Genomic DNA, 26,965 nt, shown 5'->3' with positions numbered 1-26,965 from the left:
TTTTTAAATAATTGCACAAGCATACATACACCTTACACAAATATCTATTAGAAAATTTAATAGATAACTGCACAGTTCAGAAGAGGAGAACACTGTGAAAGGAGTACATTTTGTGGCCCATGTTCCTGAAATATCTGTTTTGCAATTGTGAAAATGGAATCCCTCCTAATATAGTAGCTGTCTTTTATTCACTAGGAATACAGATCTCAGTGTGAAATGCCAAATTTAATAAAAAAAAATCTGAAACATTTAGCTGTTACATGAGAACCAACTGTTTGATATCACTGTGAATCTAACCATGATCAAAGACCCACTACGGCTTTTTGCTGAACATATTTGACCCTGAATACTGTGTTCATTTAATGGCTTTCCTTTTTTCATTATTTGATTACAGATACTTATCAGCTTAAAGACTTTATATGCTTTAGCATTAATTGCACAACTTACATATCAGGGTTTCTGATTGAAAGGAACAGAACATTCCTTTCTTTTAGTGATTGCTTAATATTAATTCATAATAAGCCCACCATCCCTCGCTCCCTATAAATGTGTTTAGAAGAAGGAAATTGAGTGTTGGGAATTAAGCAACCAGGAGACATCTTTACATACTCCTACAGTGGGGGAAGACTTCCTATTTTCTCTCCCAAGGATGGAAACATTTCTACTTTGAATCTGACTCCACTTGTAGACAGACAGGCAGAGTCCATTGGAAAGCCACTTTGGTCTGAAGGCCTAGTGAGAGGTTTGCATTAATGATGTTCTTCGTGATGTTACGGTGCTGAGTGACAATTGAAAAGGAAATTGGCTCACTGCACTATGTATCAATGCCTCAAGTATTTACCATGCTCTCCCCAAATGCTGGCAGATTATGGCATCTCTCTATCCACGCCTACGGAGGACAAGATCCTGTGTGCGTAAACCACTCTTACAAAGTTTTTTATTCAGTTTATCTGATATATAATTATTAAGTTGTGTATAGTTGTCCACACAATCTACATTCTGAATTTTCTTGACAGTGAATATAAAGCATACAGCGAGGAATTTTTAAAAGTTACATTTCATTGGTATTTTAAAATCATGAAAAATGTAAACCTTCAAATCACTGCCTTAGGTTTATAATGATAAGCTTTACAAGTTCTCAGTACATGGACATATGAAAAAGAAAACTAGAGAAAGGCCAGAAGAGTCATCTCTTTCTTCAACATCACCAATGAGAACTTTATATGCACCCTACATTATATAAATGGAGTTTAACCAAAAACATTAAAAAGTGGGTGGTATAAAAGAACAATATCAAGAATAAAAAACATAAGAGAATGAATGAAACGCTAAACTTTCTCATTTAAGTAATCAACAAATTTTCTTTCATTAAAAAATGAATTGACATGTAAAACACCACAGTTTACAATATACAGATTCATTAGTTCCTTTAAAAAGCAAACAAACAAAAGAACACCAAGACATGCAATACTAGAATGTATTTTAGACTCTCAGTATACTGCTATGAGATCTTTATGTTATTGTATGCCTAATATAGCCTGACTAGAAGTTTGTTTCACTTCATTAATAACAATCATCATTTTCCAAAGAGCAAGGCAAGCTTATTCAAGTGTGAAAGTAAGTTTTCACTTACTTGTAATTAATTAGCAAATTGGTAAACAAAAAACAAAGAAAAATAAAATAAACTAATGGAAAAAGAAAAAAAAAAACCTCATACAGCTCTCATTGGTCCCACAGCAGAAGCTGAAATTCTAACTAGATTGAAACCCTGAAAGAAATATACATCAAGTAGAAAGCTATCTCAAAATTAATACAGTATATAGCACATTTTAGCTTGTAATCAGTTAATTCTTGTCTCTAAACATGGATGGGTGTAACACATCATGAGTTTTTCTTGAAAATGCTTGTTGACCATAACTGTGGACCATGTATTCATACTCTACGTGAGGTAAGTCACACTTGATTTTCAAATTGGCATGTGTGCATGCTTTGTCCACCCTCCCCCAGTACTTTCACCATGAAACACTCTTTCTGCTTTTTAAAAAATCTTTTCTGTCCTATCATATCCCATTCAAATCTACAACTAAATTTTTAAAAATATTCACTTACTAGTCTTACCTAATCTTTACAGCCTCTTTCATTGTACCATACCCATTCTCTTCTCAAATATCTTTCTTCGCATGATTTACTTTGCTAACATTTTTCAGCAAGCTAATGGATGTAGTGGGTTAAATCAACTGGCTAGCAGACAAAGAACAAAAAGTTGCAGTAGGCAACTTTTATACTCTACATATTTTTGCTTAACCCTGTTCTACTCCTGAAACTGAAAATAGTCTTTATAATTGAGACAAACAAAAATAAAATGAAATGTAAATATTTGTCCTGATGGGATGGTCTTAAGAACCCTGACTGTGATAAGAAAACCAACTCCTACATGAAAAGGTAGCACAGGTTCTATGAAGCATTAGATCCTTTGTGTGTAGATTGTAGGGGGAGGAGTATGTCTTGCATTTATGAAATTCCACAGACTGCAGCCCTGTCTTCTCAGGATGAAAGCGTCAAGTGACAAGAATGGAAATGGCAGCAATGGAGCATTTTACTGAGGGACTAGGGGAAGACCACTAGTCCAACTGGGTGGCTATGAGAAAAGAAAATAAAAAGAGATAAAATGCCTCACTTTTATGAATATGTTTAATTCTTTGTAAATTAAAAATATATCAAGTCCTGCCTCAAGGCAGAAGCCTTCAACATATTCAAGTGTTAAAACTACCCATTTAATATCATACATGAAATGAAAACATTGGGGTAGTTTTTATTAAGATTTTTTTCCTACAGAAAAAATAAGAAAACAATTAAGAAACAATAAAACGTATACAGCCCATGTTGGGCTGGGGAAAAAAAGTCAGTTATAAATTTCCCCCTCCTAAGATATGATACTTTATTCTTTAGCCTAAAAAACACTGTTTTTATAAAAAAAAAAAATTATACAACTGATTCTGCATTTTCCAACTACTCTGAGTACTCCGCCTTACAGTGCAACCCAGGACAAGTCAACTACACTAAGTATTTGGGAGGTATACCCTTCTGTACAGCTCGTTTGTAAGCAATGCAAGTGCATAACCACTACTCTAATATAGTGCTCAAAAGATTAATTGAAACTTTCATAACATCTTCCCCTCTTATAACAATAAAACTGAAGGTAACTGGTGGATGCATCATCATCTTTTAGTCTTGTAAAACTTGGCATCAAGTCTCTATGGAAAGATGCATGGCAAAATGGTGCCAGTGCTGTTGCTGCTTCTAAACCACTGGCAAAAAATAGTTAAAGCTAAAATTTATTGCTCCAGATTTAACTTGCAGAACCATACTGTTGTGTACAAACTGTTAATCTCCATAGATGCTCAGACATGATTGTCTCCTTGTGTCTAAACACACAAAATACAAGCTGCTATCTGTACAGTTTACAGTACTGAAACACATATATTTGAAAATGAAGTATAGATATGTACTTTGCAAAGATACATGATTTTACAGCAGGGGTTTACCCAAACTTATTTTTTACAGCCACTTTCAAAATAGACAACAACTTCACTACTATAGCTAAATTACATCAAAGAAAGAATCAGGGTATTGAAAGTAAATAGACTGGCCAATTCTCCAAGCTCCCACATTATTTTTATGTCTTTTTTTTCTTTTCCTTTTTTTTTTCTTTTCTTTTTTTTTTTTTTTTTTTGAAGAAACCCCTATATGTAAAGTGAAAATAATTTCTGGATATTTTCTTCAGTGGTGGACTAAGCAGTTTCTTAAAACAAGACATTAGTTTGCCCTTCATTTCCAAATGCCTTGAAAATAAGATATACTACTGCTTTAAAAGAACCATCGGAATGCTTCAGCGCTGGGAACAGGTGTTCTCTATAAAAAAAAGAGCAAGAAAACAAGTTAAGCTTTCTTTCTATGCCAATATAAAATTAGATTTTTCTCCTTTACACTTCAACAATATTTTTAGCTACCAATATACAACATAATGACTTGTATATTTCAACATTTAATAAAAAGAAGAAATGCTCAATCTTATAACATGACAATAATTAGAATATTGAATTTAATGCTAACTTGCTGAATATACTGATTAAAACACATTGGTTTAAAAATATAGGAAATGTAGCCTGAAACACACATAGGAAGCAGAATAAAGGGAAAGTTCAACCTCTTAACCAATATTAGGAAGACCAGTCAGCACAGGTACTTAAAATCTTTATCTGCCTTGCAGAATGCCTACATCATTTTGAGTGGATCATCTTACTGTCACGATAACATGCACACAGAAGGCACAATCACATCATGAAAAATGAAAGGATTCACTTTTGCTAGTTAGCTTTCTACATTAGTCATTTCTAATGATAGCTATATATTTTGTATTTTTGTATTTCTAAAGACACAATCAGCTATGCACATGGTCTTAAACATGAGTGAGACATGTAAGCATTCTATGCAGTTAAAATGACTATGATTAAATTACTGTGCTTCTAACCACCCTAACAAAAATGCAACCGAAAACTGAAACTGAAATTTAGGCCACTGTTTTATGTACAAAAATCACAATATATACATACATATCCAATTATGTAAAGCTGATGTTCAAAATTCAGTTAAGTAATTTATTCTGAAGATTTTCTTAAATGACAGAATACTAACAAATATCAATATTACCTGCAATACTTATCAATTATTAAATTCTAAACACATTTTATAGTCAAATGAGAACTATACTGATAAAACATATCACTGTTTCAAAGTGAGTTTCTATTTTCAACAAATTAATATATATAAAAAGCACATTGATTACTAACCAATGATATTCAATGAAGAATAACCACCCTATTGAATTGTAAACATACTATAAATGGTTTCTCCAAAGAAGTATCAAGCTAGCACCAAAGTATAAACAATCCTCCTAACAAAAAGCTTATAGTTACTACGAGGTTTTCTTGTGAGGTAAATGGTAATTAAGCTTGAATTTTCTATGTACATTAACATCCAATAATTCCTCATGCCATATCCTTCTTTAAAATGTATTCTAATGGTATACATAAAACAATCACATGAATATACAGTGAAGATATTCAAGAAACAACAAGCTAAGAATACATTCTCCTGTAAAAGAAAGTTGATTTTATTCCTTAGACCAGCCCAACAAGCTTGTATAAATCGTAAAATGGCTGCTAAGGATAAATAAGTATATAAATTGATGTGCTGAATGTAAGTGCCAATATATTTACTAGGTAAACAAAAACACATGAACACATACATATACACACATTTCTTGTAATGCATCTTAAAACATTGTTAATAGCACTTGACTTTTGGATTTCAGAAAATAAATACAAAATTCTACTAAAAACCCTCTAATAATTGAGGTTAGCTTTTATTTACTTTCTCACACATGTTATTTGGTTGACATTGTCCTATTGTAATTATGTCATCTAGTAATAAAAGTATTGATTAGGATGTCAATTAGAAATCAATAAAATATTTTGGAAAGCAAACCTGCTTTTCACTATCTGTACTAAAATAAGTGTTAAAAAGACTGTCCTAACAACAAACACAATAAATTTCAAAATGACTGTATTAAGAACAAATCATTGACAAATGACTATCTACCTACTCCAAGTTTGCATATACGTATACAGAACAAATCTACCCGAGCAGAGTTTCCTAAAAGCAAAAACAAAAAAGTTCACTATTCCCATGGAAATTGTACTGATCTTATTAATATGTTATGCCTTACTCCTGATGGTTTCATCGGTTTTCTCTTTTCCAGCTCAGTATGCATACCTGAATCTCTATCATTTGATTTAGTTGGTAAGAAAAACCTCTTCACTACTCTCTAAAGTTAACTTTTGAATAAAGTTAATAATTATATGCTTTGATTACATTAATTTAATCATTATTAGGAAGCTATATGAAGTAATAAGAAAGAACATTCCCATTCTAATATTCATGCCTTATACACACACAAAAGCAATAAATGAAAACTTAAAAGTTTATACCAGATGCTAACTCACTGGCTGATGCCAACTAAGAATAAATTTTATATAAGTATGCACACTTATATAAATGTAGTCATTTCTAACGAGATAAGTTAGATCCAAGCATATTCATGCAATTATAGATCTATGGTTACAGATTCACATATGAAAAATAAACATGTGCATATATATTCATATATATTCACATTTATGTGTATATGTATGACACAGAGATGCCAACTTACTCTCAGATGCCAACTGGAAACAAGATTATAAATATATACTTATGTAATCTTGTATCTTGATAAACATATATGTTTACGAAGATAAACAGCAAAAATATATGGAGTACATTTTTTAAATGAGATGAAGTCCTTATGTCTTAGATATACTTTTAAATCTCTTTTCCAATTCTTGCTCCTCCTGTGCCCCTTTCAGTTATTCAATTTTATTTGCAACATTTAGAAAAAGCAAGCTCATCAAATGCCACTTAGGGTCAAAGGTCATTGTTGTGGGAAAAAAAGATAATCATTTCTCAATACCTGTTAGCAGTAAAAATTAATTAAACAATGCAAACACGAGAAAAGCAGAGCAAAGGTTTTCTACACTTACTTGATATTACTGTGCATCGTGATATTACTATGCATACATTGAGACCAGTATGCATCCCCAGATGTAAGAATATGGACAGTTTATTGCAGGAGAAGTGAGAAGGTAAGCAGGGAAGCCTCTTTTAAAAATTATTTCTTCCTTATGTTAAGATCCTTGAGGTCAAGAAGCCTAAAAATGATTAGTTGGGAAATCACCAAATAAAATATGTGAGAAAAATTAGGAAAACTACTGGTGCAGTAATTAGAAAATAATCAAGGCACACACCAGAAATTTGTAGTAAGGTTTCTGTAACTAACAGTTGTATTTCAGGATTTTAAGTGTCAAAACTCTTTAGGGGCCTGTAGTCTACCCAAAACAGATGTATATTTAATCTCCTGCCCACTTTTCATCAGGAACAATGGAAATGTACTTTAGGACTGATTGAGTTTGTTTCAGCCAAGCTGGGTGAAGCATGAGTTTGTTTCAGCCAAGCTGGGTGAAGCAACAATGTTTTCATAGATAAAATGTGGAGTTAAAACTATAGGTGTCTAACTAAGTTTATACTAATTTGAGGACACGTATTTTTTCATCTGTCAACTAATGAGGTTATCCTTGTAAGAAGACTTGTTTTTAAATGGTGCAGGGGCTCAGCACACCAATGTGGGAGATTAAATACCCTGACCAGCTAGCTACCTTTTGATTATATAAATTCAAAGTCCCAGCTAGGGATTCACACTCTTGATGAGATTACAGTGACTTTCTGGATCTCAGTGTTGCTTGCAGGGGATCTTTATCCTGAGTGACAGGAAAGCCAGATTCCCCTGAAGAGAAGGGGGTGGGGAGGTAAAGAATAGAATTGAGTTGATCAGCATTGTTTAAGGCAGCCTTCACTGTTCATGCAGGTGAAAACACTGACACACAGCCATCTTGCTCCCAGGAGGCCTGTGGAGAAACCTGCAGCCCCAGCTCTCTTTCTGGTACTGCTGTAAAGCACAGTGTTCCACAGAACTCATCCCTACACAGGCCAGGTACAACACTACCCTCAAGTCTAAAGGAGTCTTCGGTTTCTCCCTAAATTACATGAAAAATAAGGGAATTTCCTTGAATAAAAGAATGATAAAATCCAAGTCCAAGTACATTTTATATTTACTTTTAAAAATAAATTTAAAAATTAATAATGTTCCTGGAAGATATATATTTCAGTTTGATTTTCATTAAATCAGCAGTGAAGAAATAATTAAACAACCTAAAATAATAAAGAATACGAAAGGCTTTCACCTTAAGGATTTTAGCATGTTTCTCTTTTCATACCTGTGAAGAAGTCACATGGAAAGTGGTATCATCAGGTGAAGAATGCATCTACATATTCTTGTTATAAATATGTCAAGTCTAATAAAACATCAGCTCCTAAAAGCTGAAAATGGGGTATCTCTAACTCTGTACATATGAGGATATGTGGATTGGCCATTCATATCTAGGTACAGTGTGTAAAATGTAGCAATATTTACAAAATTGCACTTAAAACTTTTAACAATATTAGACCTGAGATTTCAAAAAGGAAATTAATGATAACTTTTGATGCTGAAATTCACCTTACATACAATTTTAAATTGAGATCATGATTATGACCCTAGAAATGTCTAGAACTAGAGTTAAACCTATCTTTCCAATATTTATTCATATACTTTCAAATCAAAAATTTCAGTGACTCACCTAGGCCTTCAAAATTCTACTGTGGAACAAGACGGCTCTCATGATTTCCAACTGGAGGTCACTATTTGGGGATACCATTATTTCTATACTAATCAAAAATAATTTCCTGTTTTCCCATTTCTTATTAAAGAAACAAAAGTCATGAAATCATTTTATGATTCCCATATAATCGTGAAGCATGCTTTTATCCCAACCAAACTTAGGGTTATTTTAGGCTGTAGTTAGCCAACACCACCTATTGTATAACCTTTTGAAATACTGTTTTCACTATGAGGAGGCCCACTATAAGCTTCTTAGACTCCTGGGCATCTGAGGCCTTGCTACTGGAAACCTTCACTGTATTCAAGTCTATCATTTCACGCTAGAATGCAAAGACCTTAATGAATCACTGAAATTCTGCAGTAGAAAGTATGCAAATAAATATGACAAAACATAATAATGGACCCCATTGTTTGCCTTTAGTTATTCAATTATATAGATTTCATTTGTGGCTATATATAAAACTTTCAAACTTCAGAAATTTCTGGATGAACAAATGCAAGAAGGTTCCTTATGGTGAAAAAAACTACCTTTTTTTTCTGATTTGATTCATGAAGAATGTTAAAACATTGTTATACAGGTTCTTGATTATGTTACTGACAAAATTTCAAAATCTACTTGGAGAAATGGAAAGTTGTATTACATATACAGTATTGTGAATATGAACAATCAGACTGACACAAGTTAATGCATAGTAATATGAATCTTTGAATAATTAGTAATTATGATATAAAATAATACCAAGCAAAGGTGAACACCTCCCCAACAAGTTTTTAGCAGAAAGATGTTTCTATATTCCATTTGTAAGTGATAAATTTTAGAAATCATAGTCTAGTAACTAAAATAGAGTTATTAGAAAACACTGGTAAAGTATAGGCTAATAATATAAGAGAACCATTAATGATAATCACACAGTCCAATAATTTACTACTATTATAAACAAGACAAGATTTTATTAATAATATCTAAATTTAATATTTGGAGTAATGTAAGTATATACTGTTTCCATTTTTTAAATTATACCTCACTTTTTTCTTCTGTGTTATAATAAATCATATTATGTATTTAATGTATAGCAGATTAATTTTTCCCATAATCCAGATTCATTTATTACATAATTGTATGTCTTTGGTATAATCACACCTTATTTTGGTCATTACCCAAATATAAACTAAAAACAACTTTCAACATCATCCACTAACTGGAATATTAGACCCCTATTTAAAAAGGGGGAAGTACCAAATAACTAGATAATTTTTATGACATAACTTTTGGAGGCTTTAAATATTATTATAGGAAACATTCCATATTTTGGTTTCCAAATTGCCATTTGTGACCAAGATTTCTCCAATTAATGATGGAGAACTAGAGATGGCCTTTTCATTGATAATTGATTCTCCCTTGGCTGTTACTCCTGTTGCTCTCTTTGCCTTGCACTCCTACACTGCAACCACCACAGTCACCATCACCACTGTGATAACATGATTTTAGACTGTGACAGTGTGAGTTTAGGAGGTAAACCTAGCTAACTTTTGAAAATGGAAAGAGGACTTTATGTATTATGTTGTAAAGGCACTAAGTCAAGTCCATATGGTGATAAAGCTTGTCATGAAAACAGATGTCTAAAGGAGAATGTGTGTACAGGGTGGGAGTGGGTTGGTGGGAGGTAAAATGATAGACAGATTAACACCACGATTCACACTGGTCCAGAAGTGACCAAAAAATATACCCAATTTTGGCCATAGATCTAATGTAACTAGTTAAGCAAGTCTCTTGATAATACTATGTGTGTATAATTCTATTTCAGTTAAATTTGGTAAAAATACTTCAAACCACATCATTCTAACAAATAAGTAAATTTAGTGTATTATAAATGGGTACTTTAGTGGTTAAAATGTTCTCACCCATATAAAAATAAAACATAGCATGGTGGTACCATGGTAAACAGAAAGAGGAAAATCCTTCAATAATTCACAAATTTAAAAGGTATTTATCAAAACAATTTTATATATTTAACCTTATGTGTAAGAGAGAATGTGAAAGAAAATTAGAAGTAACATTAAGATTTATAAAGTAAAAATTAGGTTAATAAAATCAATACTATACCTTCAAGAATGGTTGAAAATATTTATATATATTCCTATGTTCATATTTCATTTGCATGTATACATATGAATAAATATATGTGGTTATAGACTCTAAATAAATATGTGTGCATATATATGAATATATATGTGTGTATAAAAGTTCAACAATTCAACTTCTTCTCAAGTAATTCCTGTTGAATGCAGCAATATAGCATTAGGTGAGTTCACTGTGAATTAGCCATTGAAAAACAATGAGTAGTCTTTTCCAGACCAAGTGGTTGGACACTTTTGAAGATCTGGTTAATTTTAAAGCAGTCAGTGTAAATATTCATATAAAATACTAGAAAATGAGAAGTCACTTTATCTTCGGAGGCAATGTTTAACCTGACTATCAAAGCTATGATTTGGACACCCTCTAATTTATATGAAAATAAAGTAGTTACACTTAACCTCCATAAGCAAATCAATATGGTGTATCTCTTTTATTATTACAGTTCTGAGATCTGAGAAATATTTATTTCTTAATTACATAAAAGCGAAAATAAGTTTAATAGAAAATTTCCTGTTAGGCTAAGTCAAGTAGCATTTTGGATGTAGTCACTGAACTTCATGTGACTCAGAATCTGTTATGAACCATACAACCACTGGGACAGACTCCGCCTAAAATTCACAGCATGTTTTACGTTTATGAACTACTGAAAGGAATTTAGAAAACATTAATTCTAAATATTTCTGTCAACTAGATGCTATCACCAAAATAATTTACTTTGATTAAAACCATAGTTCTAAGAATAACATGTAGCTTTTGTTGTCCCTCCCTCTCTCCTTTTCTCCTTCCTCCCTCCCTCCCTCCCTCCCTCCCTCCCTCCCTCCCTCCCTTCCTTCCTTCCTTCCTTCCTTCCTTCCTTCCTTCCTTCCTTCCTTCCTTCCTTCCTTCCTTCCCTCCCACTTTCCCTCCCTCCCTTTATTCCTTCCTTTCAATTGCCATCATATGGAATGCTCAAATTCACAATCACTCTGACTTTGACTTTCTGTCTTTTCTGTTAATTATCTTTTAAAATAATAAAATTGAAAAATATACGGTCAATAATAATTTAATTTTTATCAAGTCTTTACATGTTTCTTAACTGTTTAGAAATATACTTTGGTACATCTATCTCATCATGAAGATAAATACTATTAAGCATTTTCCACTACCATAACATCATGGTAGGCATTTGCTCTTATGCTGAAACAAATTCTCAAGTATTTAGATTCTAATTTATCCTCAGGAAGTTTTCATGAACTACCTCTTTTTCTGTAAGTATCATGTGCTCCATCCAGAGTATATAAATCTATGTAGAACATAGCCACATTCAGAATAACTAACAAAGGAAATTAATACATTTAATTTTTCACCATAGGATTTATAAGATGTAGTGATTGATATCGTTCACATCATCATTCTTCGGTAGCCTTTTTTATATACAGGATTCTGTATTTTCTTAGAAATTCTCCTTATGATTACTTAAAAAGTACACTGATATTTTGTACTATCAGTTTATTATAGGAGTTGGATAGCCTCGAGCTCCCTAAACACTGTCATTAGTTTCAAGCGCTCATTTTCCCATCTTGGCCTTTCTACGTTTCTAATTGCAGATTGCAGACTTGAAAATTACTTTTAAAAATATTTTTTAAAAATCCTGAAAACATACTTAGTTTTCCTGAAACTAGATTTTCCATCATGGTAAATGAAAAACCAAAACCAAAAACAAACAAACAAAACAAAACAAAAAAACAATGCTTAGTGGTTCTAGTGGATCTAAACCCAGACCCATGACACCTTTCCATAAATTCTGAGACATTAACTATTGCTTCTCATTTCTTATTTAAACCAGACTCAAGATGACCTTAAGTATGCCATTTCTTTTTGCCAATATGCCCCTTTCTGATTTCCCTTAAATAGCAGCAATCCTGTAACCTTCCTGTATTTCCTTCCTCTCTTCCTTGCTTTTATCTTCCCTCTATCCCTCCCTCCCTCCCTCCCTTCCTCCCTCCCTCCCTCCCTCCCTTCCTTCCTTCCTTCCTTCCTTCCTTCCTTCCTTCCTTCCTTCCTTCCTTCCTTCCTTCCTTCCCTCCCTCCTTCCTTCCCTTCTTTCTCTCTTCCAATATAATCTTTTCTCTTATTCAGGTAAAACAAAGTTTTCCAGCACTCTGTAAAATATGCCTTGAAATAAAACAGAAAATATAATACTACAGAATCACATGAGGTAGCAAGGCAGAGATCATATTAGTCTGTGTTACTTATCTAGATGTGGAGAACTAAACCAAGGATGAGTCAAGGAATTCTAAGGCTTTTAAATAGGTGTGAGATTGCTTACAGAATTTTCTAAAATTTCAATGTTAGTTTAAATGTGGCCATTTGTCCATTTCTTGGACTGAAAATTTAAAATATAAATAGGGAGGCCGGGTGTGGTGGCTCATGCCTATAATCCCAGCACTGTGGGAGGCTGGGGTGGGTGGATTGCATGAGGTCAGGAGTTCAAGACCAGCCTGACCAACATGGTGAAACCCCATCTCTACTAAAAAAATACAAAAATTAGCCAGGCATCATGGTGCACGCCTGTAATCCCAGCTGCTCAGGAGGCTGAGGCATGAGAATAGCTAGAACCCAGGAAGTAGAAGTTGCAGTGAGCTGAGATCATGCCACTGCACTCCAGACTGGGCAACAGACCAAGACCCTGTCTCAAGGAAAAAAAATATATATACATATATATAGTTTCATATATATATATACACACATATATGGACTAAGGACTAAGACCTAGAGCTAGAGAATTACATGCGTATTGTAAACAGAGCAGGAATAAAGAACATTTAAGGTTCTTGAAACCAGGATGTGTGTATGTGTGTATATATGCATGTACATATATATTGGTATACACATATGTATACATGGAACTAAAGTCTTGGAAGATAACAGTTCCACCTAAACATTTGTTAAATTGAATTGAATTTATCAAGGGTTTACTATGTGCTAATTAATACCATATATTCACGAATAGGCAGCATAGTTATAGACCTGCCTGGAATAAGTAAAAGTACACTATTTGTAGAAACATTTCAATTTTACTCTGTATCTTGTTAACATTGTTCAAATATGATTTCTTTCCTTCTACAGACTTGTTCAATAGTGATGCTGCTGTTGCTAGATTAGTGTTTTTCAAACTTGACTGCAACCAAAAGTTATAAATACATTTTACATAGCAACTCAGCACATAGACACACATACATTTCTTTAAGTGTACATAACTGAAACAGAAGTTGAACAGTACTTGCTATTACTACATGTGATAAGCTCATACATTTTCTGCTCCATTCTATTCTAATCTACTTTCTAAAAAATCATGATGGTAAGTTAAAACATTGGTTTCATGGACCACCAACATACTGTCACCAGCAGTTTGATAAACACACCTCCATACTATAGAAAAATGAATTCATGTGAAAAGAATCACATGAGGAAAATCTAAAACCACTCCACTTCATGATGAATTTAACTCTACATATAGCAGCATTACAAAGAAGAGCTAATGTATTTTTCCTATGATGGAAACAAGCCAATATTCTCTCTCTTGTTTTTCATGGACTAAAGGTAGAGCATACAAAATATTTCATGTTTAATGGAAGACTCCACAACTTTTCACTTCTTATACATCTACATATGACTGTTAATTTTATCCTTTTTTTCTTATCTTCACTCCATTAAGATAATCACTTCTCTAATTTATCCTACTTTTTTTAAAAAAAGCATTGCCAATAGAGAAGTTATTCCCAAGCATAGTTATTTTTCTACCCCGATTCACCCACACTAGTTCTTGCCATTTCCAAATGATTAAATTCATATGGTCTTCTATTCACTTAAAAATGTATTTAATCTTGTCTCATTCTCTAAATTTTGGAGAAAATATATCTTCTCTGGCATTTGCCAGATTTGCTGAAATAGAAATGTCCATAATTTTTCCTAATCTACAAACATATATCCCTTTCGCTTCTCATCCTTCTTGATCCCTGTCATTATAGTATTACCAATAATCCAGTTGTGGTTTGGTGTGGGTTTTTTGACTTTTGTCTTTTAGTCTTTGGGCAAGAAACAGCACTTTCAGCACCGTCTTTCCCATAGTCTGACACTTTACTTTCTCAAGAATGTTTTCTAAAATATGAATTTTAATGCAGAAGAGACACAAATGGGATACCATTTTCCACCCATCTTGGAAGTATTCTCTTTTAGTTACACTTTGGAATTATTCTACCAAATGTTTCAAATGCATAAGTAAAAATAATAACATCAGCTATAACACAATCTGTTTTTCCTTATCTCTAACTCATCTGCCACTCCACTCAAGCCTCAGCTGACTCTCATACCAAAAGTATTGGGTCGTCATTAAAAAAATATATCTTTTTAAAAAATATTTTCTATCATCTGAAAAAACTTTTATAACAGCTGAAGCAAAGCATAAATCCATAATTCCATCTTGTCAAAGTTCTTTCTATACACTGCATTGGATTCTGGCTTAAATATTCCTTTCTCCTTTGTTTCTCATCTTTCTTGGTCAGCATTACAAATCTTTTAGGGCTTATCACTATTTTTCCCCAGAAAAACATCAGCTATTCCTATTAATGCTTAGTAACTGTCCTCATTTTAAAAAATATTCTGTTTTTAGCCAAAAACAAACAGAAAAACTTCATATAGCTACTTTACTTTTTATGTAAAATGATTATCTACCTGTTTTATTTCCTATGTATACTTATATGTATATATTTTCCAATTTTCCAAATATGTTAAATATGTTCACTTTCCAATATTTTTTACACAAGTTTTCCAACTGGAATTCATTTCTTTCTTACAAAAATTCTCTTGACTTCACAAATTCACATTTAGAATATCTCTGTGTCTTGGAAATATAATAGTCAAATAAAAGTATTGGGTTAGTAATGTGAAACATAAACACACATCTATTGAAATATATAAAAATTAATAGTGGTGATATGTCTGTGGTAAGGAAGGAGAAAGAGCACTAAATAATTGAAATTGGCTCACCACATTGACTGACTTCGCTGGATAATATGCTCAGTTTCCTAAGACATTTGACAATGCAAGTACAGGAACAAGGAAAACATGTTCAATTAGATTTATCTCTTTCCAAGTAAACTCAAGCCATATCTTTGCCAACTGCGTGATTAAAACAAATATTCAAAAACCACACACCACTAATGGACATCTGGACTTTAATGTCTGAAAACTATAAGTAACCTGTTGGTTTGTTATCTATAAATACGGTTGCCTTATTCTCCATTTTTATTGATGGTTTTAAAACTGGACTGAGAAATTATATAGCATCTTTTAGTTTGCCAACAGTATCAAACTACATATCATATTAAAACATTATAAGGTAGGTTGATATTACTTTCATCTTATTGATGAGGAAATAAAGTTCAGGGAAGTTATGCTGATGTACCTAACATTGTTCAACTGTTAAGTTACTTGATACTAGTGGCTCTTTTTACAATTTTGTATCTATCTGGTCACATGGAGCACATATAATTTTAAATAAAAAGAAATTAAAATCTAGGAGCTTAGTCATCTATTTCCTTAACATAATTTATGTCGTTTATTATAAACCAAAGAAATACATCTTGAATATGAGGTCTTTGAAAAAGTAATTGCTTGCTTTGCCACAGTCTCTTTAGTAAAAAATGTAGTGGGAAATAAATGGGTTAAAGATTAAGAAAGAGGAAGCCAAAAAATTCAGCAGGCTTGATTTCATACCTAGCTATGGATTCTCATGGTATTAAAATAAATTAAGAGAAAGCCCAGAAATTTCACAGAGGAAAAAATATTTCTCATAACATTTTACAGTAGAAGTTAACAAGCCTGCTGGGACCCTTTTAGCCCCTGCAGAGCTAAGTCTTCAACATTATTAAATGGCTGTCGCATCTGAAGTATGGTACAACATAACTCAATAAACAACAGAAAACATAAGATGCTGAATGGAGGGAGGCTTTTCGATTACCCCAAAGAATAATTCAATTTCAGGACAGGTGTTTGCATGTGATGGAACAAGATATGACTCAAGGATAAAATCACTCTTACGCCCCTCCCCCAATATTTTGAAAATCCTAAGACTAATAGCAAAATGCTAGATTTAAAAGTATGTTAAAAATGGGCAGAAACACTGAAGCACAAATGAAGGAACAAAATTACACATGCACAAAATTCTCAAAATTTACATGGATTACAAAAAATATATACTTTCTTGAAAACAATTTTTTATAAAACATTATGCTTCCTAGAACACCCTGCTTCCCCACCTAAGGTCATCTGACATGTTAATCAGTGACTAAAAGTCACATTACTAATAAAATTTAGATTTTATTTTCAGTTCATTTTTGCTTTCTTACAAACTAATCTGGGAATATGAGAGAAACTATAAAAGAATTAGTCCTTTCTCCAATTTGTATATTTACATGGCCCTTCAAATAAATCTTGAATTTAACTCATGACTTTAACTAGATATTTCTATATGACAAATGCAAGCATTTATTTTTGGTATTTTGCATAATGCGAGTAAAAATAAATTTGAGAAATTAAAGCATATCCACTCATATTGAACAGTAGGACATTAGGTCAAGCTTTTTCAGAGCAAATTAAAGTGAAATGTTTCCTGCATATTCAGACAATCTGTCCAATTGAGGTTGAGCAGTAAATTCTAAGAGCACCAACAACTTTAGACAACTTTCTGAAAAGCACACTTTCAACCTATGCCTGAGAAATACTCAAATAGTATAATGTTTTACTTTGTATCCAGAAAGATACTTTGTGTCCAGAATATTCCAACAATGTTTCCACCCCACCATGGATCTTCAGTCTAGAACCTGTTAAACAATGTTCCAACTGGAGCAAACATGGATCAAATGCCTGTTCTTTTTGCATGCCTTTCAATTTTCAATCTCACAGGCTATTTTATTAAATTGTTCTGTACTTATCAATCTATAAGTCTGACTATGCAAAACTTAACTATTAATTCAGAAAAGTAGATGACTGAGACTAAACAAAATATAGAGAAATACTTCAGCAATCTATTATTTAAGAATTTGAAAAGCCAGACAACTTGTATTTCTTTTATCACTAGAAACACTTTTCATTCTTAAAATATCCAAATATTTTTCTCGGATTAAATGGAAACCTAAAGTTTTTTTTTTTTTTAATTTGCTCTTATGTGCCTTGTGTTTGCTTGTTTATATTTTGTTTGATGATGGTTGAATTTCAAACATTCTTATGGCATAATTTACAAATTAATTTTAATTGCTTTATTTTACTATTCCTAATTGCCATCTAAAACATGGCTTAGAATTTACATGATGGTTGGATGGGTGAGGGTACTGTTTTCAATAAGGAAGTATTAAAAATGTACGCTTTGTAAGTTTTTAAACTGACAGTTAAAATTACACGTATTTACTGTGTGTACAACATGATATTTTGAAGTATATAAAAAACAACTTTAACTCCCTTGTATTAAATCCAGTGATGGAAAAATAATCTCATTGAACTTGTATTGCGGTTTGATGCCTTGGCCACAAATTCATTTGTAGCTTTAGTCAAAGACAAAATTTTCCAAGCTTTTTCTTTATTATTTACAAAATTGAGGTGCTTTTTCCTATATTATTTATATGTTACATTCTAATGTTAATATACTATCATTTTGTTTGAATTTTATTGAAAAAATTCCTCTTTCTCTTTCATACTTAATTATATATTTGCATTTTTGGGCTAAAATAAAAATATTTTTCTACTGGTAATTTTCTTAATCTTGAGATGAAAAATTGAGGACTCATTTTTAAAAAAATTATGACATAAAAGAAAAATTGGTGCAAGTTTCCATTTAAGACACAAAACATTTGCATTTTATCCATAGATTTTTTTAAGTCAACAAACCTCAGAAATGTATACGTTCAATTATTGACTAAAAGCTCTTAGTCTGAGTGACACACCTATTTTACATCTGGTCTACAAGTTAATTTCCTCAGGAGGCAGGTGCCACCTTCCTGCACCCATTACAGACGGTGCTTTGTCCAGAGTTTTACAATTGCCATTTATGGTTGGGGCTCTTAGAACTTAACAGCATATACAACATGTCCCTCCTCCCCTATTACACTCTTCTGAAGTAAGTTATCAAGTTTGAGACAGTATTCGAATTTTTTTCCACCAACCCCCTTAGAAGCTTAACCTAACTTGTAGAAAAATTACGGCTGGCCTGTACATTCGGCAGATAGATTTTTAAGAGATAAAAGAAAGTAAAGAAAAAAAGAATGGCACCATCCTTCTTCCTGACTTTCCAGTTTCTCAATGTCTTCACTACAACCTGCCCTCTCTAGTTTCTTCACCAGCTCAAGGAAAGACTCAGCGGTGGCAGTGTGAAACTTACCGCAAAGAGAACCAAGATTGGGGGCAGGGAAACCTCCTGAGGCACTGCTTACTAATGTAATTCCATAAATCAACTAATGGGAGAGAAACCAGATCTGTGTGGTCTCTAATGCTGTCCCACAGAGATCAATCATGTCACCTGAACAATGTTCAGAGACTAAGAGGCTGGGGTTGCCCATGGGACAATTTTATCTCTTGAGCCATATCAGATTGGGAACAGTTAGAAGTAGCAGAAATGTAACTGTTGCAAATATAAAAACTGAAGGATTATCTTTGCAGGAGACAAAGTGTTATCATGTAACTTATAAGGATCTCCTATATGATCACGTTTATTAAAACATCTAGGAACTTAATCTTTTTCATTTAGGATACAAATGTTTAAAACAGTTTTTGTCACACAAGGGGCAGACAGCATTTGTAAGGACTGCTTTGAACAATTAGTGGCTATTTTTTAACAGAGTAATTGACTTACTGAACAGTGGTTATGCAAATACATGGTGCACAGTATAAGAGAAAAACTAAATGTTTTGTGTGCATTATCATATCAAATGTGATCAAGGGGTGATTTTATAAACACATTACTAGGGCATCATAAGATGCTCTTAAGGTGAGACTAAGCCGAAAAATAGAAGGCAGTTTTAAAAGGAACACTAGAGAGGAGGCTTTGAAAAAAATCTGGATGAGAGTCCCAACATATCCATGCGAGTCTGTCTTAATTTCAGTTTTCTCACCCTGAAAAAAAAAAAAAATGACTATCTCCAGTCTTTGGGATGAGAACAAGTCAATGGGAAGAGTGGCACATGAGGCTTGAAGTGATAAATAAGAATATATGTTATTATGATCCAGATGTTAATGGCATCCATAATTCAAAGCCAACAAATATTAGCTATGGAGCTTACATCTGGAACCCACAGGTAATATCCACAATGAGTCCCCAAGTCACTGCCCTCAGCCAGGAACCCATCCAATCTCTAAAACATTTTCTCAGATGAGGATGAACCAAATTTAAGAGAGAAACCAGGTCAGCAAGGGGATTTTCACCTCCCTGCAATTCCTCTTCCAGCTTTAGTTCAGTCATGGAAGCCCTGTCACTCTGACGTGTGCTCAGCTGGTTTCCTACAACCATAACTGTATTTGCAGTTTAAGGCAGTCATGATGGCACTGTCTTTTTTAATGATCTAGATAGAATCTTACACAATTTTTTAAAGTTTTTATTTATTTTCACCAAATAGTATTTCGCTAATAATCTTAGCCTTGAAACACGACCCAGGCTCTGATAGAAGGGGTCTGAAGTTAGAAGATCACCTTGAGAGTTCAAAGGAAAAAACCAGCTTCCTCTTCCATCCATACCTCACCTCGTGAAGATTAACAGAATTTTTGTGCGTGATAATTTTTAAAAAGAAGAAAATGGAATTTTGTGGGATTTTGTCCTCAAAATGCCTGAAGAATTTAAATATCACATCAAGCTTGTAGGAAAACCATCACATAAAAAAAATTACACCAGCATAGAAATTTGTGCAGAAAACCTACTGGTACTCATATCAAACTCCTCCAGGGTCATTATTTACTAAATAACTCAGAATTACTCAGTTACTACATATCCTAAATTGGGATGCAAGTAGTGCCACGAGTCTAGCTAAAGATGAGGCCTAACAGCAGAACCAAACTTATAATTCTAGATACTACATTTCAGGAGGAAAAATAAAAGCCATGTTGTCCTTATCATTTGGGAATAGAGTATTTCAGTATGAACTGAATTTTAATTTCCCGTAGTCCTTAGAAGTTACAATAAATTAATCCAGAAAGGAAGATTCAAAAGCTATTTTTTGCCACCTAAGAAAATACATGGACCTGAATTACAGTTGCTATTCTCTTTGCACAAAGAAAGTTGCCAAAGAAAATACAATAAACCATCCAGGAGTAAAGTTAAACTTTCCAAAAAGAGCTGATGCATCTTATAAAGAAAAATAAATGCAAATGCAATATTTTGATGAAACTGATCATACCCAATGGTGAGCATCAACATAATTCTGATATTTTTAGAATCCTAGAGTGCTATCTAGTTTGATTTACACCATTAAACTTTTTAAAAAAAACCCTGTATCTTCTTTGTGTTCAAATCTGTACCAAAGATCTTTAACTCTTCTCTTCATTATTTTAAAGACTGCTTCCTAGTTCATAAAGAAAACTCCTTTAAGCAGTACTCACAATTTTTAAAATAATTTACAGATACCCCTAAGATACCTTGTGAGAGCCACTCTCATCCTGCAATTCACCCCACAGAATGTTAAAATGTTAAAGCACAGAATGCTAAATCCACCACCTACAGTCTCATATATATATATGAACATCTAATTATCTACCCTGTAAATTTTATCAAGAGACTATAACTACTTGTCCACATTTCTTTGCTTAATATACCATCAAAGTCATTTACCTGTGATTTTTCATTTTCCCCTTTTTTGTTTTGATCAGGACACAATACAAAATTTGTATCCAACGTATCAATCTCTGTATGTAGCATAATTCATAGCCTAATTTAACAATTACTTTAGTGAGCGTCTGTACAATATCTGTTTTAAAGACCTATAGGTAAAAGAAACTATTATTGACCATATAAGGTATCAACCAAAACCGTGCTTGGTGTATAGACCAACTTTGTAACCACAAAATGGTTACTTTGTCCAATGCAGAGCCCAAGGGAAATACTTTTTTTGTAACTGAGTTTTAGAAATTATTCATTCTGAAACTATATAAAAGAACTTTTTAAACAAAATCACTCTCATCTGCCCTGAAATTAACTAATTGCATCCCTTTATTCTATGTCACATCTCCTTAAAATTTGCAGGTGGAAATCCGCTTTCTACACAGTTTCAACTTTCTCCAAAAATATCAGATATGCAGAAAATGAAATAGGAAACAAACATTCTGCCTTGATGAGTAGAAAAACGATTCTAGAAGGGGGTAGGAAATCCCCTTCTGAATCCAGGTGTTTCAGCTTCAATGAATACCGTTGTGTGGTTTGTTATTGTTTTTTCAATGAGAACAGGCTTGTGTGCCACAAACTGTGTCCTCACTGTTATAACTGGGCCACTAACTTAGCCTGTAAACTTGCATAGGATGTGATGTGTCCAGTCCTTTGGTCAAAGATGCCCCACCCTTTTTAATAAGGAGCAGGAGGCATTTTAAACCACCAAGGGAAAACATTGAGCATACTGAATGTGAAACTTCTGATTCTTCAAACCAATTACATTATTTTCCCCCCAGGGATAAAAAGGAGGGCACTCTCTCTATCAGAAGGGCGGTGTCACGTGAAGTGCAGCTGGGGCGGGTGGTGGAGAGGCCAAGCCTTTCGCAAACCACCTACAACTCTTACCACCTGAATGAAGCTTCTGAGAAGGGGTACTGCATCTTGAAGCCAGACAAGAATCCCTGAAGGGGAGAGGGAGTGAGGAGGGAAGGGGGGAGACTGGGAAACAAGAAATCATCTCCTCTGACCTCTAGTGAAGTGCCAGGTTTTTTCTTTAGCTCTTCACATTTTCTAAATTTGCAGATCTGGTGTCCCGTTTTGCGATTCCTGCAACTGCTGCAAACGCCACAGTTGATGAGCCTCTTGCAGGGCACGCAGACCCCACACCTTTTCCTCTTCTTCTTGGCTGGGTTGGCTCCGCCAGCTCCCCCTGAGGAGGACGAGGAGGAGGAGGAATGATTCTGCGGGCAGTCTGCCAGATTGGCAATTTGAAACGCACTGTCTGTGACGGCTGCTGAGGCTGCTGCGGGGGAGTGAAGGGCTGTCATGACGATGACCCCTGGAGGTAATGAGATGCCCCCTAAAGCCGGGATAGCGGAAAAAGTCCCCACGCGCTCGGGGAGATTCATTATCTCTGCTTCAGCAGCGCCGCATTTGAGCTTGTTCATGCATTCCCCCGCCAAAGGTCTGCAGTGTTCAGGGGATAAGGTGGAGAGGAAATTAGTATTTGCCATTTGCAACGACGGCTCTGGCGGGCAGCCAGCTTTCCCCAGCCTCTGGGAGTCGTTTCGGTGGTGCATGCTGGTCCTGCTGCCGCCGCCGCCGCCGCCGCCGCCGCCGCCGCCGCCACCGCCGGCGGGGAGGATCGCCGAGGAGGAGGAGGCGGAGGAGGAGGCGGCGGCGGAGGAGGATTTCCTGCCGCCCCCACCGCCCCCGCCCCCGCCCCCGCCGCCGCCGCCGCCGCCGCCACCCCCGCCGCCACCCCCGCCGCCGCCCCCACCCCCGCCGCTGCCCCAGAGCATGGCGGTGGCGGCGGCGGCGGTGGCCGCGTTGTCGCAGTTCCAGGGGGACATGCCGATGCGCGCGGCGGCCGCGGCGGCGGCGGCGCTGCTGGGGAAGATGGGGGTGGTGATGCGCGCGATCTTGGCCGCCTGTGGGAAGGCGCCCCCGTTGGTCTTGTAGAAGGAGGTGGCAAAGGAGCGGTAGCGCTCCATTTCCGAGTTGTAATCCACAAGGCTGTTCAGAGCCCCTTCGGGCAAGTGGCTTTCCTTGGGCAAGCCCGGGGCCTCCGGGCTCGGCCCGGGCTCCACGCAGACATTGGTGTTCATGGTGCAGGGGGGGAAGAAGGGGTGCAGGGTGGAAGTGGGGACCGCCTGGTCCGACACCTGGGTGGAAAAGGGGGAAAGGTGGGGGGGAGGGAAGGGAGTGATGGTGGTGTTGGGGTGGGGGCCGAGGCGGGAGGGGAAAGTGGGTTCGGGTGGGGAGAGCAAGGTGAGGGCTGCTTTATTCCTCTCTGGGGCTCATTTCCACAGACGGTGAATTCCCAGGCAGCGTCTTCCTTTGCATTATCCTCCAACTGTTACAACTAAAATAAAGAAAGTCATTCCAACGAGCTGCACGAGGAAAAAGATTAAAAATAAATAAACAACCTCCCTCACTAACCCACCGCAGACAGCAAAAGCTCCCACATTCTTCCATCAGGTCCTTTGCATAAGAATCACCAAGATGTGACCCCCCCCAGCCCATCCCCCCAACGCTCCCAACCCCCCTCCCTCCCTCCCCACAGCAAACCACAGCTCCTCCCCCCTATTCTTATAACCCTCCTGAGAAAATGTATTAATAGCCAGGATACCCAGGGAAAGAGGGAAGACGGGGGTGACAAACGCCTAAGGAAAAGGGCAATTGGAGTGCTAAAGACATGCAAATCATGGGTGGGAGGGCGATACTACCTAGAAGCAGAGGGCATTTAAACATTATGAAATGTGTGAACAAGTGCTGCCTGGGCATGCAAATGCTGTAAAGTAGAAAACAGCAATGGCCCTATGAGGAAAATGAACAGGAAATTAGCAAATGAAGTACTGAGAAAGTCTACAATACATCCGAGTATAAACTGTAAGCAAACACAATACAACTGAGAGCTAAGAGACTGCCCACATACAATCTGAACTAAAGAGGCAGGGAAAAAAGAACTACCAGCTGCCACGGTGTCCTTCTGTGTCTGCGGTCATTAGTTTGAATCCCAGCACAGCTGGCTCTGTTAGGGTCTTAATTCAATGGACCAAGGACAGGTCTCAATTGTACAAGCCATTTGGTGGTGGGGCTTGGTGGGGGTAAGAGGGTGATGTTCTACTTGATTTTTTTTTTTTTTTAAGGTAGAAAATAAAGATAAGCCACATAATTACATAGATACATATTTGTATCAGCAATGTCTCAGGTTTTAAACCAAGTGCCTGCAGCCTCTTTAAGAATATTCCTAATCATTCCTAATAGAGATTGCTGTCTCTTCCCAAGACAAGAAGAAAGCATGGCACTTTTTGAAAAGGATCTCTCACAATCACTGATTTTTGCATTGAGTAAAAGGGGGGGGGGGAGCCCTTAAGGTGTTCTTTGCCAGAGAAAAACAACCATTAAAATTATTTTTAAATTGTGCTCTTTTTAAGAGGAAAGTTTAATGTTAACTGGGTGTTTGCATTCATCTCCTTGCTTACAGGCCATTATTATGCTTTAGGAAGAGGTATTTTAGTTGTTTATTACAGAGGGAGAAGTACATCACAACCTTTTAAGAAGTAAAGCAAAAGCATAAAGTGTATATTCACCTAAAAAACCAGTTTCTTTGTTTCCAGATTTTTTGGCCAGAATATCTTTTTGCGACATCTTTTGAAGCCCATAGATTGGTCTAGAATGTAGAGTTCAGGGAATTCTACATGGGGGCCCAATAGTCTCAGTCTCAAATATTCAGAGTTCAAAATGGTTATCAATTATAGTAATTATGCTTATAATTAGGTTAATGAACCAGTTTTGCCCAAACTCCAAGTGCAAAAACTTCAAGACCTACTGATGAGGTGCTCTAAAAAGAGGGGTTTATGTAAACAAATCCCTATTAGGCAAAGTAAATCAAGATAAGGAACCTCACCCCAGGCTGGATTAGAAGCTTGCAGGCGTCTTTCAATCACAGCAAGTCCCTAATCACTCAGGAACCACCTCTGTGGTTTCGCATTAGGGAAAACTGCTCCCTTCTGAGGTCTGAGGGCAATACAAAAGGTGCCCCCAAAATGCTCTTGGCTAAATATTCTTGATGCTTGGAAGGGGTGGGGGAAGACACAGCAAGAATATGCATATAGCTTCAGTTTCTGCGAATCACATTGTAACTGCAAGACCATAATAACTGCTACTCAGTAAAAACTAGTTATGTCAACCATGCATTAGATATCATCACATTGAGTGGAGGGAAAATTTTCAACGTTTTAGTCTTTTGACCTTGTTCCAAATAAAGAAATAATTTAATGTCCCTTTTTTAGAGTCTTAGAGTGGTGTTTCCAAACACAAGCTTTCCTTGCTTTTCTGATTGCCATCACCACCCCCTTTCCTACCTCAAGGTTTAATACCGCCAGAAACTGGAGAAAATGATTATGCCCAGTATCCAGGTCATTATTGTTTAATCAATGCATCTCTGGAGCATGAAAAAGGTATCTAAGCCACAGCTATTGTTTGGATTTTATTAAAAAATAAAATAAAACACACACAAATAACTATAGTTCTATGCCAAAGCTAAATTAGAGATGCATACTTCATGATCCTGTTTTGCCTTTAAACAATGTGACTGTACATGCCTAATATTGTATGTCTGGTCTACCAGAGACATAGAGATCAAAGGTCATATTTAACATTCAGGAGGAGGGGCGGGTGCAGATTAATTAATAAATTAATACAGCGACGCTTTTTCTTGCTGGAGTCCAGCATTAATAATCTACTTTCACAATCCCAACGGACAGCAAACATTTAAGAGAAAAAAAAGCCAGAGAAAGAGAAAGAACAATCACTTACCAGTCTCTTTTTATTTGGGGAGCCTTAGAATTTGCAGACGCTGCCAGTCTGCCTTTAATTAGTTGCACATCACCCCCTAACACAAAGAAACACAAATCCAGATGTGTCTTGGCAGCTCCCAATTACAACTTTAATACTTGTAAACAAACTGTTGGGGAGGGGGGATAAATAAATATGCGGATCAAAAAAAAATACCTGTAAATGGCTTTTTTTTTCTTGTTGCAGAGAGAAGGAGGAGGAGATGGTGTTAGTGGTGGGGGTGGAAGGAGGAGGAGGTGGGGGGAGAGGAAAGAGTCGAGTGTGAGTGTATGTGTGAGAGCGCGGGGCTGTTGTCGGTGGTCTCTCCTCTCCCAGCGCGTTGCTCTCCGTCCGTCTCCAGTCGCTGTGTGCGAGGGAGGGAGGGAGCCGGGGAGTCTCTCCTCTCTCTCTCTCTCTCCTCTCTCTCTCTCTCCCTCTCTCTCACCCTCCCCCCTTCTCTCTCTGTTTGTGTGTGTGCGAGTGTGCGGTTGCTGGGGGAGGGGAGCGAGAGAGAAAGGCGAGGGAGGAGGTGTGGAGGCTGGGGGCGGGGGCGCGGGGGTGGGGGTGATTGGCGCCGAGGTGAGGAGGACGCAGGGACGTGGACACCTACTGATGATTGGCTGCAAATTACACGGGGAACAAGAGGCGCACGCGGGCCAGCGCTCCTTTTCACAAACCCTCTCCTCGGCAGAGGAGCCACGTTTTCCCTGCTCGCCTGCGGATCGCCCTC

General features: G+C 36.0%; 1 protein-coding gene across 2 annotated transcripts; it reads right to left on the bottom strand.

The window, feature by feature from the left end:
* On the bottom strand, positions 1 to 26,733 carry CXXC4 (CXXC finger protein 4). 2 transcript variants are annotated; one of them, XM_050791494.1, is made up of 4 exons: positions 26,413 to 26,732; positions 26,218 to 26,293; positions 22,422 to 23,758; positions 1 to 3,912 (listed from the first exon to the last, which is right to left on the bottom strand). In XM_050791494.1, the coding sequence occupies exons 3-4, from the start codon at positions 23,499 to 23,501 to the stop codon at positions 3,868 to 3,870; spliced, it is 1,125 nt and encodes a 374-aa protein (XP_050647451.1). In that variant the 5' UTR covers positions 23,502 to 23,758; positions 26,218 to 26,293; positions 26,413 to 26,732; the 3' UTR covers positions 1 to 3,867. The 2 variants fall into 2 exon arrangements, with proteins under 2 accessions (XP_050647451.1, XP_050647452.1); XM_050791495.1 differs by lacking the exon at positions 26,218 to 26,293 and having other exon boundaries at positions 26,413 to 26,733.
* Between the last annotated feature and the right edge of the window lie 232 nt (positions 26,734 to 26,965).

The sequence above is a fragment of the Macaca thibetana genome, chromosome 5 (assembly GCF_024542745.1).
Source record: "Macaca thibetana thibetana isolate TM-01 chromosome 5, ASM2454274v1, whole genome shotgun sequence".
Lineage (NCBI taxonomy): Eukaryota > Metazoa > Chordata > Mammalia > Primates > Cercopithecidae > Macaca > Macaca thibetana.
This window is presented reverse-complemented; position numbering and strand designations above follow the sequence as displayed.

Excerpts from the sequence above, each read along its gene's own strand:
- CXXC4 (XM_050791495.1), bottom strand. The coding sequence starts at position 23,501 with ATGAACACCAATGTCTGCGTGGAGCCCGGGCCGAGCCCGGAGGCCCCG. Across the intron at positions 3,913-22,421 it reads AACCTGGCACTTCACTAGAG|AGAACACCTGTTCCCAGCGC; the intron begins GTCAGAGGAGAT and ends TTTTTTTTATAG.